Raw genomic sequence first — 22,604 nt, forward strand, 5'->3', positions numbered from 1 at the left:
GTAATATTAATGAATATTTGTAATATTAAATAATAATTTAATATATGTAATATTAAATATTACAAACAAATATTAATTTAATTATTTAATATTTGTAATATTAATTACAAAAATAATGCAACAAAATAAAATAAATATTTGTAAGGTGTCATTATCATAATTGTTGCCTATACTCAAAATAAAAGGAAGAATAATGTCCATTCCACAATTTGACAAAATTGTAAAAAAAGCATTGATAATCGGGACTAAAATTACAATAATATTGTTTTGAGCGGCTACAATTAACTAACTTTTTTCTAATTTTATCTCAGAAAACTAACAAATAGGTCGTAAAATAAAAGAAGTGACAAGATGCCTTTAATGGGGATGTTGACATCTTTATTTTGTAAGCTGCGAAAAATCTTGGTTGTGTTTCTCTTTTTTTATAAATGCAAGGCAAAGTGTCCCCACAGCACCTGATGGTAAGTGGAGTGGGGTCCAATAGAATGTCGACTGATGAGAGTTAATTACTCCTAGGCAGTCGATACAATTGTGCCGGCCTATTGGAGTCGCATAGGTTGACCCCGGTACGGCACACAGATATGTCTTAACATATTGTGTACGGTGGTGGCTATTCGGGCGCATATAAAATACTCCTACCAGCATGTATCTTTATGGATAACAAAGATAACATCTTTGTTATAAGGAATTATTATTAACTAGATAAAAAATATTCTTTATATAATTCAAATTAATGTAGGAGAACATCATGAGCGCATACTCTACTTCGACCTTTACTAAAGGAAGTTTACTACTTTTCCTAATTTTGATCTGCTTCTTGTTACTTTTCGCTAAAGATAAAATGGTTGACTAATTTCAATATTGTCGTTATAATTTTTTTAATAATTGTAATTTATTTTCAATATTTCAGTATTCATTTTGAAATATATGTGGAATAAACAAGTGCGGGGGCATATTTCTTGTAAAGTTTTTCCCAGAATTCTACTTCTTCTTTGTCGGGTTCTACGCCAGCTACTATCTCGTTTCCGATCTCTAGATAATCCTGGTTCTCCAACGTGTAAGGTTTCCATTCTACTCCGAAGCTGTCATCAGGAGTCGGGTTCCTGTAAAGAAGATATAGCTCGTCAGGATCTACAGTAGCATTTATTTAAATGACAATGAATTGGGAAGTTTGGCAAGTGCTAAACTGTCAGGGTAAATTCATCTATATGTCATTTGTAATCTTCGATAAGATTAGGATTTGGAAATCCCCAATAGCTTAAGACGTAAGTCGATGTTTAATATGTCTTTTTCAATCTATGTGATAAGACTCACTCGTCAAATCTGATAAAGTTAAAATATTTTCAATTTGATTCTGCTCATAAAATGACTAGTTGAAGCTAGTAAGGCATTTATAAAAAAGCGACATAAATGTTTGAACACATGAGTAAAAGCTGGGTTTTAATATATTTAGTGAGATATATTTGTGATAATGCAACAATTAAATATTTTAAACTCACCCATATTTAGCGAAGTCTGTCCAAATCTTCGTCACATTTTCAATCATTTCGTATGATTTTGAGCCTACTTCTGGTTTTACATTTTCCAAAGGGCCAAGATCGAATAAATAGTAAAGGTCATCTGCGTGACACACCACTTGTTTATCCTTGATCAGTTCACCCATACCCATCACAGGTCCAAAAACATTCCTCTCAGATTTGCAAGTGAATTTATATAAATAGACCTTATTTTTCTTCGCATTTGCACATAATTTTGCAAACTGAATAGTGGAATATACAAATACTTCTAAAGAATAATATTTTACCAATTGTTCCCAGTCTTCAATATTTACTTTTCCTTTAAAATAATATTCCTTGATCATTTTTCCTGCCTGTATCTGATCACTGATGAGGTTGTTAATTGCTATTGGTTTTGGGACAAGGTAGTCATGGAATCGGTTGATTAGATCAATTTTATCCTGTACGGGTATGCCGAGTGCCATGTTCAGTATCCCTTCGTCCTCTGTATATCCTGTCATAAGAGTAACTCCCTCATGAAGACCATTAGCTACAGAACTAAAAACATCACCGTAAAAGAATCTTTCATTATCACCAAATTTCTTCTCATCGACAACGATGAACACTGGTTCGAAAACATTTTTTGTTTCTTCAGCCATTGTTAAACGAGTTTGTGTAGAAACGAGGGACTCGAAAGGTAGGGATATAAAAAATTCATGGAGTTCTTTATCATCTTCAGAATAACAACCCAATTTACGCGCTAATGCTAAAGCACGTTCTCGTGGCTCGAAAGACTGAGACCAAGAGCATGTAGAAGTTCCACTTTGAGTTATAGCTTTTTTATAGAGGCCTTTAGTCATTGGTGACACTATAAGCCACCCGATACTTGCACCGCCTGCGCTTTCACCAAAGATTGTAATATTATCAGGGTCACCACCGAAATTCTTAATATTTTTATTAACCCATCGCAGGGCTGCCACTTGATCTTTCATGCCAGCATTGCCAGGTATGTCTTCAGTATCTAAACAAAGGAATCCCAAGATCTCCAGCCTGTAATTGGTTGTCACTACTATAACATCTTTCTTGACCAACAGTTGTGGGCCGTATTCATTACTACTGCCGCTTACGAAGCCTCCTCCGTGGACCCAGAACATGACTGGCAGGAGTTTTTTGGGCTTTATGTCTGGCGTGTAGACGTTGAGGTACAAGCAGTCCTCGCTGCCTATGGGCGTTGGCGACCACCAATCGACCTGATAGGAGAATGGTCCGAATTCTTTTGCAGATCGCACTCCTTCCCATGCTTTTGGTGGTTGGGGAGCCTGGGAACCAACATTAGAATAGCATCTTATTTTAAACTTTTTTTAGTGAATGAATAGATAATTCTTTGTTATTTGGAGTCGGTTAAAAAAAAGATACACATGTATGTCCTTAATTTATAAAACCTAATATTACCTTAAACCTAAGTCTTCCAACGGGCGGTTCGGCGAACGGTATTCCTTTAAAGCTGTAGTAACTTCCTCCGTATAGATTCTCCACTAACTCCCCCTCCAGCACCCCCTCAGTTACTTTAACTTGTGTCATTATAAGCGCGGTTACCTCCCGACGAGAATTACAAGTGATTTGTGACACGAACTGCGTGTACTGTTCCTATATGTTTCAATTTTAATCTTAATGCCACGCAGTTTGTTGATAAAATATAATCTGATATGGAAGGAGAATGGTAAAAATAATATTGACTAGGTAGTGTTGTGGTCAGTACTTTGGGAAGTCTTGTTGTCGATACTTGACGAATGATTGGTTAACATGATATAATAAATGGTTGAATCGTGGTGAAGACGTATTCATTTATAAGGTGGATGGGCCAGCTAGACCGTGGTAGTGCCAACATTTTCCAGAAAATGCACATGAAAACAGAGATCGCTGTTGCACTTTGTTTTTAAGTGAGATTTCGGGATGCTCAAACATGCCCATCTAATTTCGGTTTCTTTCCTTTTAATCTGGTAGGGCACAGATGATTCTTCTGGTATCATTCGAAGTAGTAGCATATAGTCTGTACAAAAGGAGTTCAAATCCACCATAGTGGCTTACGTAAGTGAGTCGCGTTCCGGGATGAGGCTGTACCGGCCGGCATAATTGTGTCGACTAGCGAGAGGAAATCATATGTAGTCGACATTCTATCTGAACTTCACTCCGTTTACTATAAAGTGCAGTGAAGTCACTTTACTGTGAACGTATAAAAAAAATCTTTAGGTGACCCATTTACTCGTTTGATGGTCTATGTCTCAAAAACATCACGTCAGGTTGATGGTATTTCGTATTTCAGGCCCCTCTGAGGAATTACTAACAAAGAATGACAAATATTAGATTTAAAATTTTACGGAGTTTGTTTATACTGAACAACTTTGACGCCCTTTGCAATCTTAATATTCTTGCAACTCTTTCCGGCGAAAGCACATTTTATGTTATCTCTTTTGGTTTAAGGTTTAAAAAATGCATTTGTTTTGCTAACTTTTACACTTATATTTAAATTTCTGTAAAACAGTTATTTATGTTATATATCTAAAAGACCAATGGAAAAGACCCTAATATAACAAAATAAATGGATTTTTATAACAAGATGTATTGGTTCCCATTATTACATCCTATGCTCACGGCATTTTACTGAAGACTTTTATTTATTGATTGGTGTATATTTCAAGTTAATATTACATATATGTGCAGTGGCGGCCTTAACTAATGCGTGGCTCTGGGTGGCAAATCTTTGCGAGGCCTTTCCTATCTTTATCCCCTGCTAGCGCCGGCGAGAGACCTTGAGCGGCAGCAAAATAATAAAAAGATAACGGATTTCAACAATTTCGTGGTATGCTTATGGTAACACGATGATGATCTAAAAAGATTCTCTGTTGGATATTGCGCAAGGTTTTGAGTAATTCCTCGACACCCCTCCTTCGCCCAAGGTCGCCACTGTGATTAAAAATTCCTTCGTAAATATCAAAAATTATATTATTTTTTGTTACATATGACATTGGAATACATCATAAAATTAATTTTAATTAAATATATAATAAGAACCATTACAGATTTTATTTTTCTTTTGTATTTTTACAGAGTTATTTTTAGGTTATATTATGTTAACGTTGTGTACAAAATTGTTTAATAAATAATAATAAACTGCTATAAAACCTGATTTAAAAAATAATATCGATATAAATAACACGTTTTAATTTAACTTGTTCAATCCCTATGCCTATGCTTCCAAGATTACATAATGCGATAACAAATGGGCAAGACCAATATTAATACAGTACTACACTTCCCAAATCTCAGGTACTTGACAGAATGAATTTGAAGAGAAATATTGGATATAAGGCCTTTGATAGGATCTGGTATAGCAGCCTTCTTTCGAAGCTGCCATCCTAATAGTATCCCTGTGGGACTCTGCAAGTAGATTGTCAGCTTTCTGGATGGTCCGAGACTAAAAGTTAACGTTGACGATATCCGAGACCAAGATCGCTGGCGTTCCTCACGGCTCGGTGCTCTCCCCCACGCTTTTCATCTTGCATATCAAAGATATGTTGTCAATTGGGGACATGCATTTTTATGCGGAAGATAGCACTAGTGGATCGCGTTATGTCGGCTTCTCGAATATACAACGGAGTGAATTGCAGGAAAGGCCATCTAAACTTATGTTTGAAGTCGAGACTTCCTTGGGGCTGGGAAGACTGCAAAGTCCTCGAAATTTTGGAGAAAATATTCTTATGAAAAACAACGACAAAATTCGAAAAGGTTTTATTTCAATGTCTAACACTCGTGTAAACATAAGAAATCAGTATCTTCCCTTCCTAATCCATCCCATCATTCCATTGGTATACGGCTCGATTGAGGCACTTTCGAATTACTAAGATCTTATACAGGGTTTTCTTATTGTTAATGCCCTATTACGGATCTGTCAAGTTACTTATTACTAGCTTGCTCGGGGCTTCGTCTGCGCAAAAGAGTTTTTCGGGATAAGTTCCAAATTGTAAATTCATATTTTATCGCAAGCAGTTGGGTAGTGTTTGAGTTTGTCGCGTTCAGACATGCAAACAGATGTGGTAGGGGATTTTGAGTTGAGTTTCCATTAGCATGGATTCTTGCTCACGCCTTCTATTAAGTGTTTTATTTTGATACTACCTTCCGCCCGCAGCTTCGCCCGCGTGGATTTCGGACTTCAAAAATGGAGCCGGTCGCGAACGTTCGAGAATGTTCGTTTTACGAAGCTACTCGCTAGGTGATTCGCTAGCCTCTAGGTGCCAAGCAAGCCGCCTGCCTGTGCGTTCGCGACCTTATATATATACAAAAATAATCCTTATAGCATGATTCAGTATTCACGCGTGATGGCTTATTATTAGCGTATTTCATGTATAACATTGGTGTTTCTATATCGATTTATATGATTCTTTTTTATGGTATATTTAATAATGTTAACTTTTTTAATTAGGGATGACTGAGAGTATTATAAACGTAAGAGTAGACAAATATAATGAGAAAGCTTCGAACTGCTAAGCTATCGGGAGTTACACGTGTTATTGTGAGTCAACCATAAAAGATAGACATATGCTGTCGGAGGATATTTTTTACATAATTTTAAGGAGAACATTTCCGTCATACATGATTTCTGTGTAGCTTTAACCATTAAAGTTGCATACGCGACGGAAGCTTAAAAAATGGAGTAACGTCTCCCGTTTTCCCAACATTTCCCTTCACTGCTCTGCTCCTATTAATTGTAGCGTGATGAAAAGTATACTATAACCGGCATAGGAGTATGAAAAATAATTGTACCAAGTTTCGTTACAATCCGTCGAGTAGTTTTTGTTTCTATAACGGTTATACAGACAGACAGACAGACAGACAGACAGACAGACAAAGATTTTACTAATTGCATTTTTGGCATCAGTATCGATCCCTAATCACCCCCTGATAGTTATTTTGGAAATATATTTCATGTACAGAATTGACCTCTCTACAAATTTATTATAAGTATAGATAGATAGATTACGACGTCCGCATTTCGAAGGCAATGGAATAGACTGACTGCTATGTCTTTAATCTTTTAAAGAAACTTCGGTCGAGAAGTCCGAAGTCTCTGTTTGAAGATAAATATGACTTGATATATGAAAATTGTTTACATGTATCGAGATATGTACATGTATGATTAATGTATATTTTGGTATCGCTCGGTATCTCATGATAAGCTAAAAATATAGAAGAAGCAAAGAAATATATTATAGCTGGGATGGGTGATCTTGTGACGCTTTCAATGAAAACATTTATGAAGTACATCGTGTTTATTATAATCATGTACATTATAGCTGCCGTGTGTGATATGCTAAATGTAACATTTAAGTATATAGAAAATTTAAAAAATAGAAAAGGATTCAAGGACCACACATTATTTTTATGCTTCAATAAAAATTCGATATTTATGCTTCAAGTTGGTTTCCACTTAAAATACGAGTAAATTTTACATTAAAATATAGAGCATTTTGTATTTGGATTGTGTGACGAATGTACAAATCCTGGACAGAATTTCTTGTAAAGGTTTTCCCAGAATTCGATTTGTTCTTTGTCGGGCTCAACACGCGAAACAATCTTGTTCCCGATCTCTAAATAATCCTGATGCTTCAAACTGTACGGGGTCCAAGTAACTCCAAAGCTGTCATCTGGGGTCGGGTTCCTGGATATAAATTTAATGATTAAAACAGGGATCATTGCAAATAATCACAAACACGTATTTTCTTCAAGACATAGACATCTAGTTCTTCAACTTATCCCCATGCGAATTCTATCGTATGATGTGTCAAGGGGCGAGCCTATTGCAGTAACGTGCACAAATTATAAACTTCGCGCTGATACTGAGCAAAACCTGGCGATTGAACTTGCGCTTGAGCAAGGCAGTTATACCGTAATACAACTACGCCACTAAGCCGTCCATCACTAGTCGAATTGTCATAATTAATAATATCATAAATTATCTTTTTAAATGGGTATATATGGGTAATGAAACGAATATACTAAAAGTTTTCTAGTAACTATATGTATATTTTACTGTGTGTGACTATTTGAAATTAGTTTAAATATTTTACAGCTCTGGATATCTATAACATCTGTTACACCTTCCTTTTCCATTATTCATGAAGCAATTATAATAACAGATAAAAATATGGTAAACAATCAAGTTATCAACAAGGAATTGATGTAAACTCACCCATACTTCGCGAAGTTTGTCCACATCGTCGTTACTTTATCGATCAACTCAAATGTTTCTGAGCCCAATTCTACTTTGTTCCTAACAAATTCAACTTCGAATAAGTAGCCAACATCATCTCCGTGGCTGACTACCTTCTTATCCTTGAGCAGTGCACTCATTCCTAACATAACATGAGCCAAAGCATTTCTTTCAGATTTGCAAGTGAATTTGTACAAATAAACTTTATTTTTCTTCGCATTTGAATACAATTTTGCGAATTGAATAATACCGTATACAAATAATTCAACAGAATAATATTTTACCAATTGCTCCCAGTCTTCAACATTTATTTTGTCTTTGAAATAAAATTCCTTGATCATTTTTCCTGCTTTTATAAGTTCACCGACAGGCTTGTTAGTTACTATTGGTCTAGGAACAGGGTACTCGTGGAATCGGTTGAACAGTTCCAGTTTATCGGCTAGGGGTAGTCCGAGAGCTACGCCCAGTAATCCTTCGTCTTCCGTGTACCCTGTTATAACGTCAACTCCTTCATGGACGCCATTAGCTACAGAACTATAAACATCACCATAGAAGAATCTTTCATTATCACCGAATTTTTTCTCATCCACAATGACAAATACTGGCTCGAAAAGATTTTTTGCTTGTTCAAAAAGTGTCAAATGCATTTGGGTAGCAATGAGCGACTCTAAAGGTTGCGATAGGAAAAACTCGTGGAGTTCTTTATCATCTTTGGAATAGCATCCCAGTTTACGAGCGAATGCTAAGGCAAGTTCTCTTGGCTCGACAGTCAAGGCCCAAGGACATGTAGGAGCTCCACTTTGCATTATAGCTCGTTTGAAGAGACCCTTGGTCATTGGTGACACTAAATGCCATCCGACACTGGCACCTCCGGCGCTCACTCCAAAGATGGTAATATTTTTAGGGTCACCACCGAAGTTCTTAATATTTTTATTAACCCAGCGTAGGGCTGCCACTTGATCTTTCATGCCAGCGTTCCCAGGAATGTCCTCAGTGTCTAAACAGAGGAATCCCAAGACCTCAAGCCTGTAGTTGATTGTCACTACTATAACGTCCTTCCTGACCAGAAACCGTGGGCCATATGCATTACTACTGCCACTAACGAAGGCTCCTCCATGCACCCAGAACATGACTGGCAGCAGTTTTTTGGGCTTTATGTCTGGCGTGTAGACATTAAGATATAAACAGTCCTCGCTGCCTACAGGCGGTGGGGAGCCCATCAGTATTTGACAGCAGATTGATCCAAATTTCTTTGCACTGCGTACTCCCTGCCATGGTTTTGGTGGTTGTGGCGCCTGGAGACAAATGAAATATTGCGTTAATTTTTATTTCAATGGTTTCATGTTTGTTTGTTTCTAACAAATTTTTAAATACGCTTAATTATAAATATGAGAAAAAAAATGTTTTGAACTGACAGCATTTTTCAAAAGATATATTAAAATTTAATTGGGGAAAATAAGATTTTGGAAATTTTAATATCTCTTAACCAAATATCAAATTCAACAATCCACATTATATTCTAATTCTTCTAGCTTTGTGAGATCGGAGATGACCACTTAGCTAGGGACTACCTGCTATCATCTATAAAAAAATCTGAGATCTAAACTGCAAACAACAAACTGTGAACTTATCGTTTTCTACTATTTTTTTGTTTATTTTTGCTTTGAATAACGAAACAAGCTTGCAACGCGCTTGATGGTAAGCGATACGACAGCCCATAAACAGTAGAAGCCAACCTTCAATTACAAAGTATTGTTTGGTATTGCACTGCGCTCGCCATCCTGAGACGTGAGGTATTAAGTCTTATTATGTCCAGTAGTTATACTAGCTACAATGTCCAACAAACTGGAACACAACGCTAACTACATATTGCTGCTTGGTGGCAGAAATAGACATTACCTACCCACCCACCCACGTATCTACCCATACGGCCTCTCACATATACTTACCACCACCAGTAAATATTCTGTTCTCTCTATTTACAATGGAATTGTTAAGGATTCTTGTCAAATAAATTTTGAACTCTAGGAATACGTCCGACAGACATTATGGAGAGTATTTGGTACTTCTAAATTTTGTGCAATGTTGATACTAATAGGAGTTGACTTCTTAAACGACTAAGACGGAATACACCCAGTAAAAGAAACAAACGTAGAGGTATTAAACGCCATTAGTAAATCAAAATATTTTTTGCATTTCACTGAACCAGATTCATCACAGTCACTTGCAGTGACATTATCAGAATACTACAAATACAACTCTATAGATAACAATAATATTTACCTTAAACCTAAGTCTTCCAACAGGAGGTTCGGCGAACGGTATTCCTTTAAAGCTGTAGAAACTTCCTCCGTATTCATTTTGCACTAACTCGCCTTCCAGCACTCCCTCAGTTACTGTTACTTGTGCCATCAGTTAGCCGGTATAAATTTCTCTCTTGACGCAGGTGTTTCGCAGTACAAAGCGCGAGTAAATACTCTTTGGAGTTATGTAAATGATACAATGTGTCAGTTGATAAAGTTATCGATGATAATGAGGTTCAATCTCCAAGGCCGAAGGCAATTATTGCATCCATGTGTACTTTGGACGATGGGTTCTTGTATCAGGCTGACTGTGAAGGTTTTGTTTCGATTTATAGGTTAACATATTTTTCAAAACTATTAATATAGTATAATAAGAATACTTTTTCGTATTATATACTGTCCTGCTGTTGGCTACGAGTTTCTACTCTAGAGAGGGTCCGTTAGTGAACCACACTGGCATAGCTTAGGTTGACCAACTTCACATACCTTTGAAATCTAGTGTCGTACCCTTAGGTATGTAGGCTTCCTTACGATGATTTATTTTATTGTTGAAGCGAAGGATTATTGATAAACAACACACATGCTATGCACATGCTGGTGGTATTTTATATCCGCCCGTATACTGACCATCGTACACAAGGTGTTAATACCCGCTATAGTGGCCCACGTAAGTGGGTCGCGTTCCGGGATCAGGCTGTGTATATGCGGTTCCAATAGGCCGGCATAATTGTGTCGATTGGAGAGGGGTAATCATTTCTCATTAGTCGACATTGTATTAAACTCCAATCTACTTACCATTAGGTGCAGAGGGGTCATTTTGCCATGCACGTATGAAAAAATACACATATCGAAAAAAATACACATATCGAAAAGTTAGAGCTTGTCTGTGAGCGTGTGCCTTGGGTTTTGAATGTATGGATTTTCGTCTCGGCAGTCCGTTCCATTCTCAACTAGGCTATCGATGGCTAAAACGATTTAGCTGGAGCCATATCTATAGAGGAGGTTGGCAATGAACCAGTGCCATTTTAGTGACATATCATTTCTCTAATACGGTTGGTAAAAAGTGATACGCCTACATTTAGTGGGACAGTGGTAGTAAAGAATGTTTTCACTGGGAAAAGTCAGCTTTGAGGCTTTACTTTACAAAGGGAATTGTTATTGTCAAGTTCTGTTTCAGCCTTTTATATGTGTGTGTTCTATACTGACAGACAAGACCGCAGTAAGCCATGTGGGAATTGTTTCTGAACCTATGTAACCTAGTGTACTAAGTTTGTTGGGTAAACTACCAGGAAAAAGAAAAAATATATCATCACCCAAGATATCAGTAATCAGGTGTTATCCGCTATCGTTTGCCGACAGCCAATAGAATTAAAAATGATTACGAAGATTATATAGTACTAGGTGTTGCTTGCTGTTTCGCCCGCGTGCAAAAGCCTATCTGCTACAAAGTACCTTTAATACTTCAGCGATCCATAACGTCATCTATTTAATTTCTAATATATCTTATTCGACGGGGATAAAAAGTAGGACATGATCCACCCGTCTGCCAAATTTCATCCAAATCCGTTTAGTAGTTTTTGACGGGCGAATATGCAAGCTATCAGTAATTAATAAGACCCAAAATCGATTAAGCTAATCACTGACTTTTACCCGCATTTATCTATTTCAAAGCCCACAATGCCGTTCAAGGCTGCGCACATTCGGCCCGTCTCAATACGGATCCCGTAGGAGCCGGGAATTAGGTCAGCGAGGTCACGGCTGCCCCGGTGATAAACTGTACAACTGTTGATTTTATATCTCAAGCAAACGCGCTTGTTTTGTAGAAAATTCTTTGAGATTCTGAAATATGTTATTAAGGTTTTTGAATGTTATCCAACGCTGTTAATTTATACTAGCTTTTGTCTACGGCTTCGTCCATGTTAATGCCTAGGCCCGAGATTAAAAAATAGTCAATGGTAATGCAGGTCCTGTCAGTGAATTACAAAATCGGTTAGTAGTTTTCGAATTTATTCATTACATACAAACATACAAGAAATACATATTTTTTGTTATCACTATTAGTTTAAAAGTTGATCAAATTCAGTAAACATGTTGTCAAATAAAAGACAATCAATTTCATATTATCTACGAGTATATTCCATTGTCACACATTATGTTAATTAAGAGATAATATTTAGTAATCAGTACTTAATATTGTGCAATAGATCTCCATGATTGGACGAAAGTAGTTATCATAATATGGCAACAACGTAGGAAAAATTGTCTTTCGATGTAAAATTGAGATTCATGGTGAGATCGCCTTATAGCGCATCGGACTCACACAGCTGAAAAACTCAATATTACTTTGCTTTTATATTCAGAGCAATGTTGTGCTGCACAGTCAATACAACTATGCTACTGAGGTAGTCGATTTCAAACTATATCTAAAATTAAAATTACTTTATAAGGTAATATAATGTTATAATACCAGCCCTGTATTGTTCCACTGGTGGACAGGAGCCTTTTGTACTTTAGAGAGGGTTTCGGCTTTAGTTCACGCTGGCCTAGTATAGCAGATTTCACATACACTTTTTGATATATTATGTAGAATAATAATGTCAGCCCTGTATTATATACTGTCCCACTGCTGGGCAAGGGCCTCCTTTACTACTGAGAGGGATTACGTATTAGTCCACCACGCTGGCTTAATGCGGATTGGCAGACTTCACACAGCCTCAATATTCCTAGAAAACTTCTCAGCTATGCAGGTTTCCTCTCTCTTCTTTCAACGTTATTGATAATTCACAAAGAATACACACGTCATTAGATATAATAAAGATTCCTATAAAGAACTTCTAACAGAAGCATACTATCGCTGCTTTTTTAGTATATGTATACTACATAATAAATTGGTTTGCCCGCCCTTGCCACACCTCGGTGAGATTATGCAAGAGTTGTTAATGATTTTGTCACTTGCCGAAGTAAATTTGCATGTTGTAATACAGGGGGCGTATGCATAATGCGCTCCAGTCTTCCGCGTTCCTTCTGAATAATTATGAACTATCTTGTTTCCTGCTGAATAATTATGAACTCTATTACTATATATGTTACATTTGTAAATCATAAATTGTGCGTCTTTTTGTATTCATTAATATTGAGATCTAAGCTTTGGTACCCTTTGTTATTAAATGCGTAAAAAATATGAATGTGTGATTGTTTTTGCCAAAGTTATTTACGACTACATCGGAAAAAACATTAGTATAGATGCTACCATTTATTAATTGATAGCTTTTGCCCGTGGCTCCGCCCGCGTTATAAAGTTTTTCGGGCTAAAGATTTCCGTTATAAAAGTCTCCCTATATATATTTTCTCGGGAGCCTATGTTCTTCCCAGGGTCTCAAACTGTCTCCATACCAAATTTTATCCTAATACGTTGGGTAGTTTTTGAGTTTAACACGTTCGGGCAGACCGATGCAGCGGGGACTTTGTTTTATGATATATTTTTGTAGAACTTTTTAAGAGGAACAATCCCGTCATACATTATTGTTACATAACTTTAACCGTTTACGCAGCGCACGCAACAGAAGCTCTCAAAACTAATAAATTTTCCCCGTTTTTGCAACATGTTTAATTACTGCTCCGCTCCTATTGGGCATAGCGTGATGATATAAAGCCTATAGCACTCCACAAACAAAGGGCTATCCAATACAAAAATATTTTTTTCGGTTCGAACCGATAATTCCTGAGATTAGCCATTACTGTTCCGCTCCTATTGGGTATAGCGTGATGATATATAGCCTATAGCACTCCACAAACAAAGGGCTATCCAACACAAAAATATTTTTTCAGTTCGAACCGGTATTTCCTGAGATTAGCCATTACTGCTCCGCTCCTAATGGGCATAGCGTGATAATATACAGCCTATAGCACTCCACGAACAAAGGGCTATCCAACGCAAAAAGAATTTTTCAGTTTGGACCGGTATTTCCTGAGATTAGCCATTACTGCTCTACTCCTATTCGGTATAGCGTGATGATATATAGCCTATAGCACTCCACGAACAAAGGGCTACCCAACACAAAAATAATTTTTCAGTTTGGACCGGTAGTTCCTGAGATTAGCGCGTTCAAACAAACAAACAAACAAACTCTTCAGCTTTATATAATAGTATAGATTATAATTTACGTGTTTCAACAAATCGCGAACTAACAACAATTAATATTGCATTGGTTACTGATGTAATCATCAGTCTAATGTGGGACAGCATGACACTTATCATATCTTGCAGAAGGGATTTGATGGTTTGTATCTTTTATTAAATGCCTTTGCTATCCAATGTCTACGCTGCCAAACGGAAGAGATCAACATATTCCGACATAGAACATAAATAGTCTAGTAAACACGTTAAAACGATGCACTAATGTAACATAATAGAGATAATATTCGTTGCGAATGTTCTGAATATTCAAAGAATGTCTGAATTGTAAACAGTTCCAAGCGAAGCTCGGCTGACTCTGGGGCTAGATACGGCGCAGGGTATAAGCGGCTGCTATTAGCGGGTCGACGAGCGGAGCGGTTATGTTTATTACAGTTTTTTTATTGTAGCATAAGATATTTTTTTTATTATATTTTACAGTATTAGGTAATGTCTAGATAAATTGTATAATATAAGCATTCTAACTAGTTTACTAGGAGTTGTGCAACAAAAAAAAAAGTCGGTACTTTATAAAAATGAATAATTGTATAATTAAATAAAAAGGCATGAGTCGGTTATACAGTTTCTATGCTGGGTAGGGATATATTATAAAGAGAGGTAGTATGATTTACCTTTACCATGTTTTTTAACAGGCCTTGGTAGACTTTTAATTTCTTTTTCTATAAATATTTAGTTGCTCTAACAGTCTTTATCTTACACCTTGCACCAAACCGCAGCATTTAAATTCCCTTAACGTTTGCGGGAACTTGGTCCGTGCAAAATCATTAATTAACCATACGCACTTGGCAATTTCACTGGAGTTGTTCCACGAAAGCCGCTTTGATACAAGATACTCTTACCAAACGGTTAAGTGTGAAATAGAAGTTTTAGTACGAGGTATCTGAAAACAATTGTTTTTTTTTTTACATAGCCAAGAGTCGAAGGTCATGTCTGGAGTTGTCTTAAATATAGCATAGTCTTACGGTTTCTTTTCTGCAAATGGTCATAGAAAATTATTCTATTACTGTTGTGGCATCTCTTACGGCTTTTATTTTAATGACGTTTGTGTTGTTGCAACTCTTATGGCTTTTATTTTCGCGTCATTTGTGTAGTCGCTACTCTTGTGGCTTTTATTTTAGTGACGTTTGTGTTGTTGCAACTCTTGCGGCTTATTTTTTAGTGATGTTTATGTTGTTGCAACTCTTATAGCTTTTATTTTAGTGACGTTTGTGTTGTTGCAACTCTTTTGGCTTTTGTTTTAGCGATGTTTATGTTGTAGTAACTATCACACCACGCAGTAGTGTATTCAAGTTGTTTGCCGGCTGTTATCCTTTTCGTTCCTGAAGCAACTGGCAGATATTACAGTTGTTCGACACTGTCCAGTTGTTGTACAGTGTCCGATGATATATATTTTATATTTATAAATGAGCGTGCATATTTGTGACTGTAGTAGGTATTCATTTCAATTGAATTTGTCTGAAACTCTAGTAAACTGATGTGTTATTTTCATAATTTACATAGGATTTTGTTTGAATTTTTAGAAATGAATGTAATTTTTAAGTAAATTAATGCAAGCACAAATGGATTTAAGGTGTTTGAATATACAATCAGCTTCTATGAATGATTAAAAGATTTGTTTGCGTTTTAGAGTAATTATTTTAAAATTATGAACATATTTGTGCATATTATGTGAAATTGGTTTATGTACTTGTATATATTTTGTTGGTGGTAGGATATATTTTATATCCATCCGGATAGCGACCATCGTACGCAAGGTGTTAAAACCCGCCATAGTGGCCCATGTAAGTGTGTCACGTTCCGGGATCAGTCTGTGTATCTGGTTCCAACAGGCCGGCATAATTATGTCGACTGCCAAGGGGTAATCATCTCTCGTCAGTCGACATGCTATTGGATCCCACTCCACATACCATTAACTGTAATGGTGTACCTTAGCCGTGCACATATAAAAAAATACTATTGTGTTTCATGTTACATTATTCCACTAACCCGTTTAGAACTCAGCATGAATTAGTTGCTTTCAAAAGTTCTAATAGTTCAAGCTTCACGTGCCGGGGATTTGAACCGATACAAACTAATTACCGCCTTTATAGGGGCGAAAGTGTGCGGGGCAAAGGCGACGTTCACCCCCATTGTTAATAACTTCTTGGAAATATGATGTTTACACACTGAAGCGGTTTGAGTTCTTGTGAGGAACTCAAAGGCCTTGTTAGCGACATGCTTCCTCCTTGATAAGTCATAAACGAGATAAACATTGTTGGGATTCTGATATAATGTAATAATTTAGATAAAAATAAATGAATATGCATATTTTATTTATGTTTATTTAGGAATATGAAATAAAAAAATGTTAATTAAGTGGTATTCTACATTGATAGCAACATATACGCCCTGTATTCATTATTTCTTAAGGCCTACCATTTTTTTATTGCTTTGAATGACGAGACGGGCTTGTCGTTCGTGTGATGGTAAGCGATACGACCGCCCATAATCAGTAGAAACACTACCTAACACCCAATACTTTGAATTACAAAATATTGTTTAGTATTCATCTGCGATCGCCATCCTGAGACATGAGATGTAATATTAGGATGATCATCTCCCGCCAATCGGTACTCTATTAAGACTCTACTCCGGTTATCACGTGTTGTAGAGACATAAGTATGACGCGACTGTATGAAAAAAGGATATATATGGCTATATATTTTTGTTATGTCTTACTAGAATTATAATGGTACACAATACACAATGAGTTTATTTTAAACATGTATAAATTCATGTTTTAAATGTGTGGGCGCTTATATGCTAGTATTAAATGGTCTGAATGATCGCGTGGGATTCACAAGTGGCTTGTGTAGCTGTGACCACTTTAATATATTACCACAACGATACTAAACAAGCACGTAGGTCGAGAATTTGTTGTGTCTGATAGTCTTACTGAGAGTACGAAACGTTATAGTGAAATTAATTTTACCTCGCTTTTCTGTTAGACGGTGATATCACGCAGGCAAGCAGGGCTATTCATGTTATTTAAAATGTATTAACAGTATGTATACCATAATAAAACCCATTTATGACGTGTGTGTAGGCTCGCGCTTGCTCGGTGGGCGGTGGCGGCGGGGGCGGCGCGGCTGGCGCGGCGGGGGCGGCGCGGGCGGCGCGGGCGCGGCGGGCTCGCCCAGTTGACAGCATGCTGAGCGCGTCCAACTTCTCCGACAACCTGACCGACCCGGCGCTCGGCCTCGACCTGCCGACCAGTCCGTACAGCCTCGTCCAGAAGATCGCGATCGCGATCGTCGCCAGCGTCCTCTCTGTGCTCACCGTCGTCGGCAATTCCATGGTGATGATCAGCTTCAAGATCGACAAGCAGCTGCAGACGATCAGCAACTACTTCCTGTTCTCGCTGGCGGTGGCCGACTTCGCGGTGGGGCTCATCTCCATGCCGCTGTACACCATGTTCACGATCTACGGATACTGGCCGCTGGGGCCGCACGTGTGCGACACGTGGCTCGCGCTCGACTACCTCGCGTCCAACGCGTCCGTGCTCAACCTGCTCATCATCAGTTTCGACAGATACTTCAGTGTCACGCGGCCGCTCACGTACCGTGCGAAAAGAACTACGCGCAGAGCGACATTCATGATAGGCGGTGCGTGGGGGTTCAGTTTAGTGTTGTGGCCGCCGTGGATCTACGCGTGGCCGTACATCGACGGCGAGCGCAAGGTGCCGCCGCACGAGTGCTACATTCAGTTCATAGAGACGAACCAGTTTATTACGTTTGGGACGGCAATCGCCGCGTTCTATGTGCCAGTGACTGTTATGTGCATACTGTACTACAGGATATGGCGAGAAACGAAGAAACGGCAGAAGGATCTGCCCAATCTCCAAGGCGGGAAGAAACACGACTCCTCCAAACGGTCTAACTCCAGGTTAGTCCAATTTTCAATTCATTATTTGGCCGATAGGGCGGTGGTGGTTACGAATCAATTCGTGAAAAGAAATGATACCCAGATAAGAAAATTTAAGTATTATCTATGCAATAAATGTTCTCCTACTTATGGTGAATGAAAATTAAAGCAAAGTTCATCATCGTCATCTTATAACTTTGCTCTTAATTCAGTTCTATTTACTCGTTGATTCCTCTGTTTGAAAAGTAGAGTTTAGTTGACCGAATGAATAGATGACGCGCTGCAACATGTTGAGCGTCGCTAGTTGCGCCTCATATATTGTATTTCACAATATACGTCAAAGTTGTAGAGCCAAGCAGATATTTGTCTAGAGCATGAGTGATTAAGGTCGGTCTAGTATTTGTATCATTCTGATCTGATCATACTGAATATCAATTTTCCAAATATTTGTAAGTGTATGTGTCCCAATACCAATGTGAAGTGTACCGTACCATCAGCCCGGAGTCTAAATTTGTGTCCGATATGGCAATAGGCTGGACCAATTTTACTTAATGGGACGGTATGTACATGGTAAATATGGATATTCTAATGAACCTCTGTCTACCCCTTTCAAAATGTCTTTTGGGTTAAAACTTTCCATATTTTTTTTGGTATTATCGGTATTTATTCTTATAAACTCGAATGAACAGATATGGTAATCACGAAACACGAGAAGCCAATAATCATGTGTATTCTAAAAAAAGTATTTGCACATAAATATGTTTACTAAACAGCAAAATGGTGGGTAATATATAATGTACATAAACATAGCTATAAATAACCACGGGCATGTTTACCGTTACATAACTTGTTTACAGATCTAACTTGCCCCATTACTTGTGATGGAGTGATATTCTTCACAAAAGGTTTGCTTCACAATACCGTAATATCCTAAGGTCAATGATCCTCACGTAGGTCGATTTTGCAAACGATATAATGTACACTGTGGTGTAAATTAATTCATATAAATTTAGGCAACGCGTAGACATTGTCAACGTGTTGCCGAGATACATTACTCTTCTAAAAAGTTGACTGGATGTCGCCCAAAAAAGTGTCATTTTCATAGTAGCGTAGTGTTTTCCTGTAAGTCCAGAGCGTCTGTGCGTTGCCTAAGCCTAGCGTGTTTTTTGCTCACGCGTTACAAGTTACATATTTTATTTTTTAGGAGAAATATTAAACGTTTATGCATTACGAATGAATGAATACCTCCTAGCCGATTTTCGGCCACGACGGCCAGTCTCAACGACTAGGTAAACAGGAGATGTTATAGTGCACGATTATATTCGGTCCATGATGGGAAAGTAAATACATTGCCTGATCGGGCACAAATTCTAATATAAGGCAACTCAGGTAATATATATTCTTCATACCGATACATTGATAACATTATGACACTGACTTGCGAAGTCTACGCGGTGCCTTATAATGCATTGATACCATCCATTCTACAAACTAAACACTAACAAGTCCATTTTCATTGCCATTACAAAGAATAATTGTTAGAGAAGACCAAAATAAAATGGCTGCGTCCGGTAAAAAGGCTTGCTTCAGTATCTTGTCTCCTTAATAGAGATTTACTGTATGTTTAAAAGTGTTTACATGTACAGAAGATTCGAATTCTGATAAACATTAAGGCAATACGATTGTCGTACTATAAGGGCGTACAGAAAACTGGGGCCGTAGCCAAAATGCATTCCTATAATCGTTAACGGTAACGTTATGTATGGGAATGACAAATCTTAGCAATAGACTTATCGTTACAATATTTCTGGCTTTCTATTATAAGGTTGCATGTAGTTTTTTTCTTATGTAGCAAAAAAGAGAATAACTTTTTTTATGTTGTTAAAAAAAAAAGCATCGAAAGCCTAGTTGGTGTGGAACGGACTGCTGAAACGAATGTCGGCAGGTCAAATCCCAAGGGTACATACCTCTGACTTTCCTAATGATGTGTGTATTCTTTGTGAATTATCGCTTTCTATAACGGTGAAGGAAAATATCGTGAGAGAACCTGCATACCTGTGATATTCTTTATACGAATTGAGGGTGTGTGAAGTCTACAAATCCGCACTAGACCAGCGTGAAGGACGAACGTAAACGAAGGCATAATCCCTCTCAGTAGCACAGGAGGCTCGTACTTAGCAGTGGGACAGTGTATAATACAGGGCTGATAATATATTATTATGGCTATAGACTCTCTAATACATCATGCGACAGAACACTCGGATGAAAATTGCATTAGTTGCATCTTTACTTTGAGGATTAAAGGCCTGTGTATATGCAATTACGATTTAATGAATATGTAGTTGTCGCTAAGTGGTCAAGTACAAAATATTTAGTACCCACCTAATGCAAGCAAAAATGACTCTTATAAACCACATTAGCTACTCTCTGATATCTGTAGGGTGATGATCGATTAAGGTGGCATGTAATTTAATATCGGTTATGACCCTAAATGTCGTCACTCCAGATTACGCGACTATCTTAGATGACCTCCTTTTGAAAATATATCCATACTTACATTATACACCGTGATTTTATATTCTTTTTGGAACCAAAGTGTCGTTACTTAGAAAAACTTGCTGGCCCAAAAAAAATAGTGAATTAATTGTAATGTAATTTATAATTAAAAAATTATAATTTTTGATAACATTTTTCACCCGTTCGAGTTTAATAATTATAGTAACGTCGCGACAATTATTTATAGTTATGAATGGCACCGATCGTAGTGATCGTAGTAGTACGTGAGATTTAATTACATTACTACGAGTTTTGATTTATTATTAGTAAAAATTAATTTGAATCTTGAAAGACTGCCTCGGTGGCGTAGTTGTATTGCATGTCCGGTACAATAGCGCTCTGAGGTCCTGGGTTCGAATCCCGGGTCGGGCAAAGTGATATTTGGGTTTTTCTGCTCAGTATCGGCCCGGAGTCTGGAATTTGTGCCCGATATGGCGATAGGCTCGCCCCCTATCACATCATGGGACAGAACATACTTGGCGAAAAGTGGGTGCCCTAGTTGTGCCTCTGCATACCCCTTCGGGGATAAAATGCGTGATGTTATGTATGTATGTAATTTGAATCTTTATAAAAAACATTATTTTATTTAATTACATTTGAATTTTTTTAAACTCTATTATTGATACAGAATTTAGAATATTTGGTTCTAAACCGATTAAGTGACCAGCTTATTCAAGTATTCGTTACTCAAAATTCGTAGTCAAATTTATTCAGCGTATTATTTGCCAAAAGTCTAATCGCCATTTTCAATAAATGATCCCAATCACCTTTTTCGATTAATCTCAAAAATGGATCAATCAGAACAGTTTTTTTTACATGCTTACAAATGATTTATTTTGATTGGTACATTCTCAGAATCGGATTGAAGATTGAGATTGGGATCGATTATTAAAAACAGTTGTAAATGAGGCATAACAATCAAATCCATAATCTCACAGTACATTGGTAGAGTCTCAATGTATAGATATTTCTCAACAGTATTTATGACTCGGCTTAACCAGGCTTCACTATTCTTGCAGAAAATCTATGTTAAGTGACAGCTTATAGTATTGTGTTTCGTATTATCAAGATTAGAGAAGGTGTATACTAGGTCTAAGCACTCCCTTCCCTATTTAATTCCTATTTTTTTTTAAGTTGGATAGCCCATTTCCTGGTGTTCTTGTGGATGTTTACGGTTATTGGAGATTACTTAACACCAGGTAACCACCATGGTCATTTTATTTCATACGGGCACTGCATGGTGGTTAAACTGCACCTGATGGTAAGCGGCGGAGGGTTGACTAACGTGAGTCGATTATCACTCGCTGGTGTAGAGTCGATTAATAAGAGTTGAATAGCCTTCGCCAGTCTTCTTTTTTTTGTGAGACACCATGGCCATCTCCGGAGGAACCTTGCCAATGGTATACAAGCGAACCCCCGGCTTAGCAACCATGGTGCCCCATTGGAGGATGTGGAAAGGGAACGATTTCACGCGGGAGGAAAAAGAATATGAAACGGTGATAACCATGGTGCCTCACAAAAAAAGCCCTCCTAGTTAACGCAATTATGCCGGTGTGTTTGAAACCGGATATACACAGAATGATCCCTGATGGCGTATAACGTCCCGATTAGCGGCTAAGTGCGGTAAAAGGAGCCCCTCATCATAGAACATAGGCTGAACCCGGAACGTGACGTTTACGTGGAGCACTGTAAAGGTTTTTATACCTTGTGTACAGTGTTCGCTATCCGGACGGATAAAAACATCCTACAACCAGCGTAGACCAAAAATAAACTACTAAAATTAAAACGACGAATCTAATATAATTTACCTAAGGCACTTAATATCCGTGGATTAGCAGTCCTTGATAACATTACAAGTGCAATATAACCAAAATAAATAATAG

The 22,604-nt window shown here is 37.5% G+C and overlaps 3 protein-coding genes across 3 annotated transcripts in view; 1 reads left to right on the plus strand and 2 right to left on the minus strand.

The window, feature by feature from the left end:
* Nucleotides 1-352: 352 nt before the first annotated feature.
* LOC115440799 (para-nitrobenzyl esterase) lies at nucleotides 353-3,164 on the minus strand. Its single transcript, XM_030165269.2, has 3 exons — nucleotides 2,949-3,164; nucleotides 1,500-2,815; nucleotides 353-1,103 (listed from the first exon to the last, which is right to left on the minus strand). The coding sequence occupies exons 1-3, from the start codon at nucleotides 3,075-3,077 to the stop codon at nucleotides 914-916; spliced, it is 1,635 nt and encodes a 544-aa protein (XP_030021129.2). The 5' UTR covers nucleotides 3,078-3,164; the 3' UTR covers nucleotides 353-913.
* A 3,644-nt stretch (nucleotides 3,165-6,808) lies between these two features.
* Nucleotides 6,809-10,258, minus strand: LOC115440790 (esterase FE4). Its single transcript, XM_030165257.2, has 3 exons — nucleotides 10,048-10,258; nucleotides 7,744-9,059; nucleotides 6,809-7,212 (listed from the first exon to the last, which is right to left on the minus strand). Exons 1-3 carry the CDS (start codon nucleotides 10,174-10,176, stop codon nucleotides 7,005-7,007), a joined length of 1,653 nt encoding a protein of 550 aa, XP_030021117.2. The 5' UTR covers nucleotides 10,177-10,258; the 3' UTR covers nucleotides 6,809-7,004.
* A 7,177-nt stretch (nucleotides 10,259-17,435) lies between these two features.
* LOC115440778 (muscarinic acetylcholine receptor DM1) overlaps nucleotides 17,436-22,604 on the plus strand; it is a 37,640-nt gene continuing 32,471 nt past the window's right edge. Inside the window, exon 1 of the mRNA XM_030165244.2 lies at nucleotides 17,436-18,186. Coding sequence (XP_030021104.1) covers nucleotides 17,450-18,186 — 737 coding nt within the window. The 5' untranslated portion in view covers nucleotides 17,436-17,449. The remainder of the gene's footprint in view (nucleotides 18,187-22,604) is intronic.

This window comes from Manduca sexta, chromosome 19 (assembly GCF_014839805.1).
Source record: "Manduca sexta isolate Smith_Timp_Sample1 chromosome 19, JHU_Msex_v1.0, whole genome shotgun sequence".
Taxonomy (NCBI): domain Eukaryota; kingdom Metazoa; phylum Arthropoda; class Insecta; order Lepidoptera; family Sphingidae; genus Manduca; species Manduca sexta.

Excerpts from the sequence above, each read along its gene's own strand:
- LOC115440790 (XM_030165257.2), bottom strand. The coding sequence starts at position 10,176 with ATGGCACAAGTAACAGTAACTGAGGGAGTGCTGGAAGGCGAGTTAGTG. Across the intron at positions 9,060-10,047 it reads TTGGAAGACTTAGGTTTAAG|GCGCCACAACCACCAAAACC; the intron begins GTAAATATTATT and ends ATTTGTCTCCAG. Across the intron at positions 7,213-7,743 it reads ACAAACTTCGCGAAGTATGG|GAACCCGACCCCAGATGACA; the intron begins GTGAGTTTACAT and ends ATTTATATCCAG.
- LOC115440799 (XM_030165269.2), bottom strand. The coding sequence starts at position 3,077 with ATGACACAAGTTAAAGTAACTGAGGGGGTGCTGGAGGGGGAGTTAGTG. Across the intron at positions 2,816-2,948 it reads TTGGAAGACTTAGGTTTAAG|GCTCCCCAACCACCAAAAGC; the intron begins GTAATATTAGGT and ends GTTGGTTCCCAG. Across the intron at positions 1,104-1,499 it reads ACAGACTTCGCTAAATATGG|GAACCCGACTCCTGATGACA; the intron begins GTGAGTTTAAAA and ends TCTTCTTTACAG.